At 46.5% G+C, this 13,120-nt stretch overlaps 1 protein-coding gene across 2 annotated transcripts in view; it reads right to left on the bottom strand.

Moving 5' to 3' along the window:
• Positions 1–6,615, bottom strand: part of rrp9 (ribosomal RNA processing 9, U3 small nucleolar RNA binding protein) — a 33,494-nt gene extending 26,879 nt beyond the window's left edge. For both annotated transcript variants that reach the window (XM_078414360.1, XM_078414359.1), the window contains exons 1-2: positions 6,396–6,615; positions 367–449 (exon numbers count right to left, since the gene is read on the bottom strand). In XM_078414360.1, coding sequence (XP_078270486.1) covers positions 367–449; positions 6,396–6,467 — 155 coding nt within the window. In that variant the 5' untranslated portion in view covers positions 6,468–6,615. The remainder of the gene's footprint in view (positions 1–366; positions 450–6,395) is intronic.
• Positions 6,616–13,120: the final 6,505 nt, after the last annotated feature.

Consider the following 13,120-nt stretch of genomic DNA (forward strand, 5'->3'; position numbering starts at 1 on the left):
CGCAAATTTTTCATGGGCGCAACCCATATACTCAGCTCTGCTGCTCATCCCACAAATGCATGTTCCTTACAAATGTGGCACAATTTAAAAGGGAAATAAACAGGCTTTCCAACGGTATAAGATTTATTGCCAAGAAGCATTGTTACAACAAAGAAATAATCTACCAAACACAAATTTCCTTACTTTTTGTGCTATGTTTAGATGAGACATAGCTCTAAGGCTACAAGCAGGTCTGATTGAATCTCACGATGGTTACCTTGTAGTCTGCAATGTTACCTGGGTTTCACTCAACAGGTATCATTTTCAACCCAGCACAAGTAAATATAGTTAGTACTAAGTAGTCAGAACTAGTGAGCACTCGATTACCTTTCAGTCTCCGAGTCGCTGGAAATCTCTTCATTCAGCTTCGGGGCAAATTTCTTGCGAACTTTATCCTTGCCATCTTCTGCCTGGGGATTAAATACAAAATGAGCACCCAACATTGAACAGAAGAACACAAGATCTCTCCATGATGATCTCTCCCAGCACTCCTATAAAATTGAAGCTGGCCATTTGCCCAAGATAAGCTTCTCAGTAACAGGGAGGTGAGAAATGAGTCTTAACTGTTCCATATTACTCAGTACACCTCTGTATTCAGTTCCAATTGTCTGGTTTTGCTTCAGAGACCTCTGATTTGAGTATCACACACTGAACTCGATCTGCACAACAAACTTTCATATCCTGCACAAAAAGCACCTTTTAATCACCACATATTGCTCATTCCTGCTCATCAGCGGCAGAATCTTAACTACATCTTACCGAGCTCCTATCACAAGTCCTGCACACTCCCAGGTTCGCAAATTGCTCGTCTACAACAAGGATTATGAATTTAAAGACAAAGCCTTCTTACCTCCCTACCCTGAGCACAGCAAGTTTGACTATACACCACCACTCTCTAAGCTGTCCTTATAGGCATTTATGCATAGAACAAGATAGTACAGGAATTGGCCTTTTGGCACACAATGTCCATACCAAACATGATGCTGTTAAATTAATCTCTTCTGTCTGCACATGATCCATATCCTTCCATTCCCTGCAATATCCACGTGCCTATTTGAAAGCCTCTCAGATGCCCCTATCTTATCAGCCTCCACCACATCCCTTGATGGTATGTTCCAGGCATCCACCACTGAAATAAAACTTTAGGAGAGGGTGCTGCACCAATGCAGGAGAGGTTTGGGCCCCACTTGGGCTAGTATCCTTTAAACTTCACCCATCTCACCTTAAAGCTATGCCCTCTAGTCCTTGTCAAATCCACCCTGAGGTTAAAAGATTTGATTGTCTACTCTATTTATGCCTCTCAACTTTCTATACTTCCATTCAGTCACTCCTTATTCTCCACACTCCAGAAAAAACAATCCAAGTTTGTCAAATATCTCCTTAAGGCAAACACTCTCTAATCCAGGCAGCATTTGGGTAAACGTCTCAAAAGCCTCCACAGCCTTCCTGTAATGGGGTAAACAGAACTGCACAAAATACTTGAAATGCATTTTAACCCAAATCCTATAAAGCTACAACATAATACCCTGACTCTTATACTCAATGCCCCATCCAATGAAGGCAAGTATACCAAATGCTTTCTTAATCACTCTATCTACTTAAGTTGCCACTAAACTATAAACTTGGACCCAGGATCTCTCTGTACATTAATGCTGTTAAGGGTCCTGCCATTAACAGTCTACTTCCTCTGTTACATTCAACCTCCCCAAAGTGCAACACCTCACAACTGCTTGGAATAAACTGCACCTGCCATTTCTCTACCAATTTCTGTAGCTGATTTCTATCCCACTGTATACTTTGACAACCTTCCTCACTGTCCACAACATCACCAATTTTGGTAACACTGCAAACTTACTAACCAAACCATCTACATTTATGTTAAAGTCATTTATATGCATCACAAACAGAGGTCTGGGCAAACCCCTGTGGAACTCTACTGGTCACAGATCTCCAGCCTGGAAAATACCCTTCCACAACAACACTCTTGCCTTCTGCGAGTAAGGCAGCTTTAAATCCTAGTGACCAGGTCACTGTAGATCCCATAGATCTTAATCTTCTGGATATGCCTCACTAAAATGTAGACAACATCCACTGTCCTACCTTCATTGATCATTTTCGTTACCACCTCAAAAAACATTTGGGTTCGCAAGACAGAACATCCCATGGACTATAGGATGCTGACTGTTCCTAATTAACTTCAAAATGCAAGTAAATCGTATCCCAAAGAATCCTCTCCAGAAGCTTTCTTATCACTGACATGAGGCTCGCCAACCGATAATTTGTTGGATTATCTCCATTTCCCTTCGTAAATAAATGAACCACATTGGCTATTTTCCAGGCCACAATTGTTGCAAAAATCAGAACCCAGGTGATATCTGAATAGGTCATTTCATAGTTAGAGAAGGTTATCAAGTTACAGCAGAGTCTTCATCAGCTGGGTAAGTCAGCTGAGAATTGGAAAATTGGTGCCAAATTCAGATAAATGGAGTCATTGGAATGGAAAACAGAGCCTTCCATGCAGACTAATCCATCCATGCCCATCTAAGCTGTACCATTTTCCAGCGATTATCCTACTTAAGAACCTAAACTCTTTGGTTGCTGTACACATGCCCCACTTTACTGTAGACCTCAACTGTTGTGCAGAAAGGGCCAGATTGACAAGCCAAGTGCCTTCTGAGGGGCTGAATACCTCAGAGGTTCTTGTTGCAACTATTTCCTAGCCATTACACAGGGAAAGTAACCACAATAAGAAGGCCTTTTCAGATAAAACTTACTTCCTTAGATAATTGAGATACCTTATTTTTAAGCTGTTTTCTGGCATTTAAGTGTGTGTTTCTTTTAATATGCAATTAAAAGATAGTTTGTTTAGAAATCTATCAATTAATCTTATATTAAAGTTTTTTTCAATGTTTGTCAGTGCCAGAGATTTACAATGAACATTCAGAGCTCTGGGGAAGAAGGAACTCAGGTATATGGATGGTGGGCACAATAATATGGGAAAGGTGAAAAAAGGAAGTGGAATGATAGGAGTGGCAAAGGAACATAAGGGTTACCTGCAACCTGAAAATTCAATGTTCATGCAATTCAAATGTAGGTGACCCAAATGGACTGAGATGCTTCCTTCCAGTTCACATTTGACCTGAGTATGATGGTGGAAAAGGCCATGGGCAGATAGGTCAGTATAGGAATGGGTAAGTGAGCTGAAGTGACATAATCTTGTGTCTTCACCTTCTACAGGGTTGGTTTTTGAGGAGGGATTATGTGGTCCCGAGAGTTCAGAAGAATGAGAGAAGATCCTATTCGATCCAGGGATTTTTAAAAGTAAGTGGTCATTTAAGGCCAAGATAAGATAGATTTCTTTACATTGGGCCCAGTAAATTTTTGGAATTCTTTACCCTGAAGGGCTGTGGCGGCTCAATCACCGTTCATTCAAAGCACAGATATTTGGATATTAAGGAAATCAAGAGACAATTGGGTAGTGATGGAAAATGGCACTGAGGTAAGAGATCAGCCGCAATCGTGATAGATGGCAGAAAGGGCCTGAAGAGCCAAATGGCCTCTCCATCCTCCTCATTCTCATGTTTTGTCGTATAGGCAGGAAGTCACAGGGAGCCGATTCTGGGGAAATGACAGACGTGTTAGGCTTGAGACTTGAGCGAGAGCTTGCAGACATGTCCCACTGCTCTAGTCTTAATTGTCAGCAGCAGCTTTGGCAATTGGTTCCAACAACTTTCGTCAAGTTGCTATAGTGAATTTAGTAGATGACACATGAGAGCTAGTAGTGGACGGAATTTTGCAGGAGGATAAAAGATGCCAGTCAAATTAACTGCTTTAGTGCTGATGTCAAGCCTTAACTGTAATTGCAGCTGCTTTCTTCCAGGCAAGTAGATACTATTCCATCATAACCCTAACCTGCACGTGGTAGATGGTAGGAAAGGATTTACGGAGTTAAAAATCTCATTCTTCATAAAATATCCAACATTTAGTCTGAAGTGTTCAACCCGAAATGTCACCTGGTCCATTTCCTCAAAAGTTGCTACCTGACTCGCAGAGTTCCTCCAGCACTTTGGGTTTAATGCAACTGTTAATCTGCTCTTATAGTATACACAAGGGTTTGTTGAGATAGGTCAAATGTGACTCTTAGGATTTTGCCTTTAAGAAAATGGATGATAACGTTGTTAAATCCCAGGTTGCCGATCAATACCGTCAGGCAATCCTCATATGGACCGGGACAGCAGCAATGTCTAAGAAGACACAAAATGCTGGAGTAACTCAGCGGGACAGGCAACATTTCTGGAGAGGACTGGGTGATGTTTCAGGTGGAGACCCTTCTTCAGACTGGAGTCAGGGGAAAGGGAAATGAGAGGTATAGGCAGTGATGTAGAGATATAGAACAAATGAATGAAAGATATACAAAAACGTAACATTGATAAAGGAAACAGGCCATTGTTAGTTGTTGCTAGGTGAGAACGAGAAACTGGTGCGACTTGGGTGGGGAGGGATGGAGAGAGAGGGAATGCAGGGGTTATTTAAAGATATTGAAATCAATATTTATACCATTGGGCTTTCTGCCCAAGCGAAATATGAGATGTTATTCCTCAAATATGCATTTAGCCTCACTCTAACAATGGAGGAGGCCTAGGACAGAAAGGTCAGTGTGGGAATGGGAATTAAAGTGTTTGGCAAGCGGGAAGATCGGGTAGGTCCTGATTGAGCAAAGGTGTCCAGTGAAACAATCACCCAGTCTGTGTTTGGTCTTGCCGATGTATAAGGGTCCACATCTTGAACAACTAATACAGTAGGTGACGTTGGAGGAGGTGCAAATGAACTTCTGCCTAACCTGAAAGGACTGTTGGGGTCCCTGGAGTTGAGGGAGGAGGTATAGGGACAGGTGTTGAATCTCCTTCGGTTGCAGGGGAAGATACCAGGAGAGGGGGTGGTTTGGGTGGGAAGGGATGAGTTAACCAGGCAGATGCAGAGGGAACGGTCTTTGCAGAAGGTGGAAAGGAATGGAGATGGGAAGATGTGACTAATGGTGGGATCCCGTTGGAGGTGGCGAAAATGCCGGAGGGTTATGTGTTGTATGCGACGGCTGATGGGTGAAAGGTAAGGACTAGGGGGAAGCAAGGGCGGAGCAAAGTCACCAGGCGAAACTTCAAATCAAGTTTATCTTCGTCGCCAATACGTTCTACTCGGTATCATTCTCAAAAGCACGCATTAAGTTGGAGACCAAAACAGGACACGTCTGGACACAAGATCGCCATTTTAACTCTCTCTATATTTTCGCAATGCCCAGGGCAGCTTTACCATATTGTTGCATGTATACATTACATAGCAGCTTTACCATATTGTTGCATGTATACATCACAATTTTAGTCAATAAAGAACTTTTGAACTGCAATACAATAGGCTCGTAATATAGGAAAAGGAACAACCAATCAGTATATAGCATGGCCCCACAAACAGCAGCAGGTAATTGTAGTCAGGTAACAGATTTAACGTTTCAAATGGAAGATCATTCTTCAGGTCCACGGCCAGGATGGCTGAAGAATTTCCCCGCCCCCAACCCTCCCTTCCTCCCAACCAGGTCCCCCTCCTCCATCCCACTATGCTCGCTCTCCCCTCCACACACACCCCATTCTACCTCCCCTGCTCCCCCTACCTACATTCCTGACACACCCCCATACCCTCCCTCTCCTCCACCCCGATATCCTCCCTCCTCCTCTAGCCATCAACTCCATCCCCCTTCCTTCTCCTCCACATCCAATCCTCCCTCCAACTGCACCACACCCCTGCCCACCCTCCACCACACCCCCAAACTCACATCCTCCACACTGCCCAACCCTCCCTCCACACCTCCCTCCCAATCCACTCTCCCTCCTCCCAACCCACCCATCCACTTCTCCACCCATCCTCTCTTCTCCACCCATCCTCTCTTCTCCCCCTCTCTCCATCCCTCTCCAACATACCCTCTCCCTCTGCCATCACACTCGTCCTCCCTCTCCCTCCTGCACCCCTCTCCTCCCTCCTCCACCCCCTCTCTCCACCTACACCCCTCGCTCCACCCTTCCCTCTCCTTCCTGTAAACCCCCCCCCCTCTCCCTCCCTCCTGCAACCCCCTCTCCCTTCTCCACCACCCAGAAGCTTTTCCCTACTCTTCCTCCTCCATTACTTCCCTCCCCCCTTTGCTGTTGTCCCTCCACCCTTCCTGTACACCCCCCTCTCTGCCCTCGCTCCTCAGGAGGCCACCGGCGTTGCCCACGTGTCCATGATCCGGTGTGGCGCAGCCCACTCTCGGGGACACCGTCCAAGACGCCCGGGTGCGAAGCGACAGTCTCCAAGATCCCCCTCATTACCTTCCTTTTCTTGCCTCTCGCTTCACTTGTCTTCTTCCTGCGGATGAAGAACGAGCCGCTCTCCACCGCCATCTTGCCCCGACTCACACGCGCCGCTGCGGCCCCGTGAACCCGCCCCACACGCTCCGCGATTGGATGCGGGGACCGGGCAGCTCCGAGGTGATAGGTTACCACAGGCGTCAGGCCGCGGATGTTGGTGCCACAGGATCGATGTCCCCGGACCGCGGTGTTGCCGGAGTAACGGAGACTTCCGGACCGCGGTGTTGCCGGAGTAACAGAAACTTCCGGACCGCGGGGGTTGCCGGAATAACGGAGACCTCCGGACCACGGGGTTGCCGGAGTAACGGAGACCTCCGGACCATGGGGTTGCCGGAAGTAACGGAGACCGGACCGCGGGGTTGCCGGAGTAACGTTCAAGCTGTTTCTCCTTTCGTCATGCTTTGATTTTTTTCAATATACATTTGCTTATATATATAAAATAAGTATATAATCAAAAGTATATGGTTAAATGACAATCGAGTTGAGATTACACGCAAAATGCTGGAGTAACTCAGCGGGACAGGCAGAATCTCTGGAGAGAAGGAATGGGTGATGTTTCGGGTGGAGATCCTTCTTCAGACTGAGAGTCAGAGGAGGGAAACGAGATATGGAATGGTGCAAAGAGCATGTAAGGTGTGAAAAGGATAGATCAGTTGAAGTAATTGGGGGAGGGGGGAGGGAGCAGGAAGGTAGCATTAAAGTGATAAAATGGAACTGCAGAAGCTGGAGTAACTCGCGGGGCGGGGGGGGGGGGGGGGGGGGGGGGTGTCAAGCAGCATTTCTGGAGAACTTGGATAAGGGACTTTTGGGATCGGGACCCTTCTTCAGATTCTGTTTGAAGAAAGGTCCCGACCCAAAACATCGCCTATACATATTGCTCAGAGATGCTGCCTGACCCACATCAGTTACTACAGCACTTTGTGTCTATCTTAGGTCGTTTTGAAGCTAAGAATAGATCAGTCAAAATACAGAGTGCTGGAGGAACATGGATGGGACAACAGCACAGCTATTGCCTCGGAGCTTTGGGTTCGATCCTGTCTGTGGAGTTTATACATTCTCCTTGTGACCACGTGGGTTTCCCTCAGGTGCTCTAATCTTTTCCCACATCCCAAAAGCATGTGGGAGGTTAATTGTAAAATAACGCCCCCAGTGTGTAGGCAGTGGATGAGAACGTGGGATAACAGAACTAGTATGAATGGGTGATCTATGGTTGGCATGGACTCGGTGGGCAGAAGGGCCTGTTTTCATGGTGTATCTGTAAAAAGGGTCAATCAGCATCGGTGGAGGAATGGACAGACGATGCTTTGGGTCAGATATTTCATAATCTGCCTGAAGCAGGGTACTGACTGGATACAGCCTGTCCATTCTCTCCACAGATTCTGCCCAACCGACCAGATATCTCCAGCACTTTGTGTATAGCTCAAAATCCCAGTATCTTCGGTTTCTTGTGTATCCATGACAGGCTCGGGGAGTGAAATCGCCCACTCCACCTTCTTAAGTTCAAATGTTACAACTGTCCCTTCCATACTCAAGTTAGGTAGACATCCAATAACATTGGAGAGAGTCAGCATTGAACCTTCTTTTGGCACCTGACCAGATTGATGTAAAAACTGAATAATGACAAGCTCCCATTCCATGGGAGAGAACTGCCTAAATCAGCACAAACAGTTGGATTGTCAGAGACTAGAGGTCCATGATGGGCCAAATAGCCACTTGTGTTTTAAATCACCACACTCGTATGAGGGTTAAAAAGATTGTCACATTTTGTTGAAACAGGTTGCTTAATGAGTACATTCTTGTGCATGTAATGGCTTCAAAAAATGTCTTTGCTCTTGTGATAGGATTACAAGAAAGTGTAAACTGATGCACAAAATCTTGAACATGCATAAAAAGCCCAGTGCCGCAGTCATGATGCCAGTCTTTCTTTAGTGGCAGCATTTGCATCTCTGAGCACACCTGACTATTGCTAGAGTAGAACAATGTAACATTGACTGACTGTGGCCCTGTCTCAGCTCGCCTGTTGCACAAGCCCTCACACATCCACTTGTTACTTCCAGTTCTGACTTATCATGCACGTTCGTTCAATTGTTGCTTAGGATGGCACAGTAGAGTTGCTGACTCACAGCACCAGAGAACCAGGTTCAATCCTGACCTGTGCTGTCTGTGTGGAGTTTACACATTCTCCCCATGGCCGTGTAGGTTTCCTCTGGGTGCTTCAGTTTCCTCACACATCCCAAAGATGTGCATATTGTTGGGTTAATTGGTCACTGTAAATTGCCCCGAATGTAATAATAATAATAATAAATTTTATTTGTCATATGTAGGTTGGCACTGGGTCAACGGTACAATGAAATGTATTTGACAAGACAACGGGTCAACTCAGCAGTAATATTCCAAGGATAAATAAGATAAAAAATGACATTAGTAAGGTAAAAAGACAATATTAAAAATAGTTAACATATATGATTTGAAATGTGTTTATGAGTTCAGAAGCCTGATGGTCTGATGGTAGAAACTGTTCTTAAGTCTGGTGGTAAGCGCAGCCATACTCCTGTATCGTCTGCCTGACGGTAACAAGGAGAACAGCCTGTGTGCTGGGTGGCTGTGGTCCTTGATGATGCTGCATGCCTTCCACAGGCACCGCCGGTAGAAAATGTCCTGAATGGCCGGGAGACAGTTGCCAGTGATGTGCTGTGCCGTCTTCACCACTCTCTGTAGTGATTTGTGGCTGTGGGCCGAACAGTTCCCGTACCAGACTGTAATGCAGCCCGTCAGCAGGCTCTCGATGGTGCATCTGTAGAAGTTTGTGAGGATGCTGGCGTTCATGCCAAACTTCCTCAGTCTTCTCAGGAAAAAGAGCCGCTGGTGGGCCTTCTTGTTATTGTGTCCATGTGCAGTGTCCAGGAAAGGTCCTCAGTGATGTGCACACGGAGGAACTTAAAGCTGCTGACCCTTTCAACCTCAGCATCACCGATGTGGATGGGGAGGTGTCCACTCCCCCGCTGTCTCCTGTAGTCCACGATCATCTCTTTAGTTTTGCTGACATTGAGAGAGAGGTTATTTTCCTAGCACCAGCTGTTTAGTGCCTTTACCTCCTCTCTGTAGGCCGTCTCATTGTTGTCTGTGATGAGGCCCAAGATGGTCGTGTCATCAGCAAACTTTAGGATGCTGTTTGAGCTGTGCTCAGCAGTACAGTCGTGCGTGAACAGGGAGTACAGGAGAGAACTGAGCACACAGCCCTGTGGTGTGCCTGTGTTGAGGATCAGTGAGCAAGAGGTGTGGCTGCCAATTCTGCGTTTATTGTTCTGGGAGACTTCAACAGAGCTAATATGAAGAAGGTTCTCCCAAAATACTTCCAACACATCACTTTTCCCACTAGGGGAGAGCAGACCCTGGACCATTGTTACACCCTATTCAGAGACTGTTATAAGCCCCTCCCTCGCCCCAGGCTTTTGGTAAGGCAGATCACTGTTCCATTCTACTGCTGCCTGCATACAGGCAGAAACTAAAACAGGAAAAAACGGTTTCCAGGGTCATATATAAATGAAACAATGAGGTTGATGAGGCCTTACAGGACTGCTTTGACACAACTGACTGGCAGATGTTTGAAGACGCAGCAGAAGGCAATATCAACGAATACACAGACTCTGTCTTAGGCTACATAAGTAAGTGCATCGATGATGTGGTTCCAAAAGCCACCATCTGCACTTACCCAAATCAGAAACCCTGGGTCGGACGGGAAATCCGTGCTAAACTTAAAGCACGGACTACTGCCTTCAACTCAGGCGACCTCAATGCCTACAAGGTAGCCAGATATGACCTCCGGAAGTCCATCAGGAAAGCCAAGAGAGACTACAGAAACAAAGTGGAATCTAACTACTACAGCTCAGACTCCAGACGCATGTGGAGTGGATTACGCTGCGTCACAGACTACCTTCATCCTCAACGACTTCTTCATCACCCGTGGATTGGACTTCTTACTGCTCACAGAATCCTGGCTTAACCCTGGTGAGCTTGCTCCACTCGTGGAACTCTGTCCTGATGACTGTAACTTCTTCACCTCGCCTAGGCTCTCCGGACGCGGTGGGGACTTAGCCACTGTGTTTAAGAAACATTTCAACTGCCGCCTCCTGAACGCTGATCATTTCTCCAGTTTCGAGGTGCAACTAATTAAAGTAGGCCTAGCCTATCCCCTCTTAATTGTTCTTGTGTATCGCCCACCAAAAATGCATAAGGACTTCATCACCCAATTTGCTGATCTGATTTCTAGCATTTTGCCCAAATTTGACCGGATCATGATTCTTGGTGACTTTAATATTCATGTTTGCTGTCCCACTAAGCCTCTTGTGAATGAATTTATGCACCTGGTTGAGTCCTTCAATCTGACTCTTCACACCACGGGACCCACTCACAAGTTAGGCCATACTCTCGACCTAGTGTTATCGTCCGGATTCCCAATCAACAACATTGAAACTACTGAAGCCTGTCTATCGGACCACAGCGCTATCATTTTTGACACATCTCTGCCTTTATCTCCCGCAAAATCTCATCTCCCTGTTCGCTACTCCCGCGACATAAATTCATTGACTGCCAGTAAATTCTCCGAGGCTCTCACAGCTGCCCCCAACATCTGCACTATTGAGGCCTCTCCCCCCCATCTCAGCACTGAGGATCTCGCCTCTTTATTTAATATCACTTGCTCTTCCATCCTGGATTCTATCGCTCCCCTTAAAATGAAAAAGCCTAAGCCCAAAGGTCGGCCGTGGCTCAATGACTCCACCAAAGCCCTAAGAAGGGAGTGCAAAAAATCAGAAAGGAGGTGGAAAGAAATTCAAGATTCAAGATAGCTTTATTTGTCATCCAATATTGGACGAAATTCAGTCACCTACAGTCCAACAATAAAAGCATTAAATAGGCATTAAAATTACACAACCCCAAAAACACACAAAAAAAGAAACATCCATCAAAGAAACATCCATCACAGTGAGTCTCCTCCAGTCCTCTCCTCACTGTGATGGAAGGCCACAATGTCTTTTCCCTTCTCCTGCCGTCCTCTCCCGCAGTCAGGTTGTTGTGGTTGCAGGCCGCGCCGGGCGGTCCGCAGCGGCCCGAGCCTAAGGCGAGTCGCAGCCGCTCCCGCAGCTTCCGAAGACGGCCGGCTCCGCCGATGTGACAAGCTTCAAATTTCCTTTGAAATTCTGAGAAACAATCTTCTCAAGTACCAGGAAGCAGTACAGTCTGCTAGAGCACAATACTTCTCCGACCTTATTTCCAAAAACTCTCATAACTCCAAGGTCCTATTTAGAACAATTACCTCTGTCATATGTCCCGCCCCCAGTACCAGCTTAGTTGGGTCCCCTGCTAAGTGCGAAGAATTCGCTAAATTTTTCACCAACAAAGTTGAGAACATTAGAATGAACATTTCCCCTCCCACCTGTGACCTAGCTGTCTCACTTGTCTGTTCATCTAAATTGGACTGCTTCCAACCCGTCACTCTATCCTCCCTTGCAAAGCTTGTCTCCGCTATGAAACCTGCAACCTGCCCCCTTGATCCTGCCCCCACTGCCCTTCTGAAGGATGTCATTGCAATAGCCGGTCCCAGCATCCTCTCTATTATCAACAGTTCTCTGGCCACTGGCACTGTTCCAACCAGTTTCAAGCACGCGGTGGTCCAGCCCCTACTGAAAAAACCTAACCTAGACCCCACCTTGCCTAGCAACTACAGACCCATTTCCAAACTGCCATTCCTGTCAAAAGTCCTTGAAAAGGCAATTCTAAACCAATTAGTGCCCTACCTGCACCAAAACACCATCCTGGAAAGTTTCCAGTCAGGTTTCAGAGCCCACCACAGCACAGTCTGCCTTGTTGAAGGTACACAACGACCTGCTTCTCGCCATCGACACCGGCGACTGTGCAATCCTGCTCCTTCTCGACCTCAGCGCCGCGTTCGATACAGTGGACCACACCATCCTTATTGACCGTCTCCGGTACGCGGTTGGCATTGATGGCACTGCCCTGAGCTGGTTCGCTTCGTACCTCAAAGATAGGAGTTTCGCCATCAACATAGGCAGTTATTCCTCTGCTCCAGCTAGCCTCTCCTGCGGAGTTCCACAAGGCTCCATCCTAGGCCCCATTCTCTTCTCTCTATACATGCTCCCCCTTGGCCAAATCATTCAAAGGCACGGCATTTCTTTCCACTGCTATGCCGATGACACTCAGCTTTACCTCCCACTGAAACCCAACAACCAGTCAAATTTAAACAGCCTCTTACACTGCCTTGAGGACATAAAATGTTGGATGGCACAGAACTTCCTCCAATTAAATGAGAGCAAGTCTGAGGTCATCCTATTCGGCCCCCCCGACTCCATCAAATTGATAACAGGCAGTCTTGGAAGTCTATCCTGCCTAGTCAAACCGCATGTCAAAAACCTCGGCATGATATTTGACTCTGCATTAAAATTTGATAAGCAAGTCAACGCTGTGGTAAAAGCCAGCTTCTTCCAACTTCGAACCATAGCTAAAATAAACCTTTCCTCCAATTCGACGACACAGAAAAAATCATTCACGCTTTCATTTCCTCCCGCCTAGACTACTGCAACTCCCTATACACTGGGATCAGCCAATCTTCCCTGTCCCGCCTGCAACTGGTCCAAAACGCCGCAGCGAGACTCCTGACGGGTACCCGT

This window comes from Rhinoraja longicauda, chromosome 17 (genome assembly GCF_053455715.1).
Source record: "Rhinoraja longicauda isolate Sanriku21f chromosome 17, sRhiLon1.1, whole genome shotgun sequence".
In the NCBI taxonomy this organism is placed as follows: domain Eukaryota; kingdom Metazoa; phylum Chordata; class Chondrichthyes; order Rajiformes; family Arhynchobatidae; genus Rhinoraja; species Rhinoraja longicauda.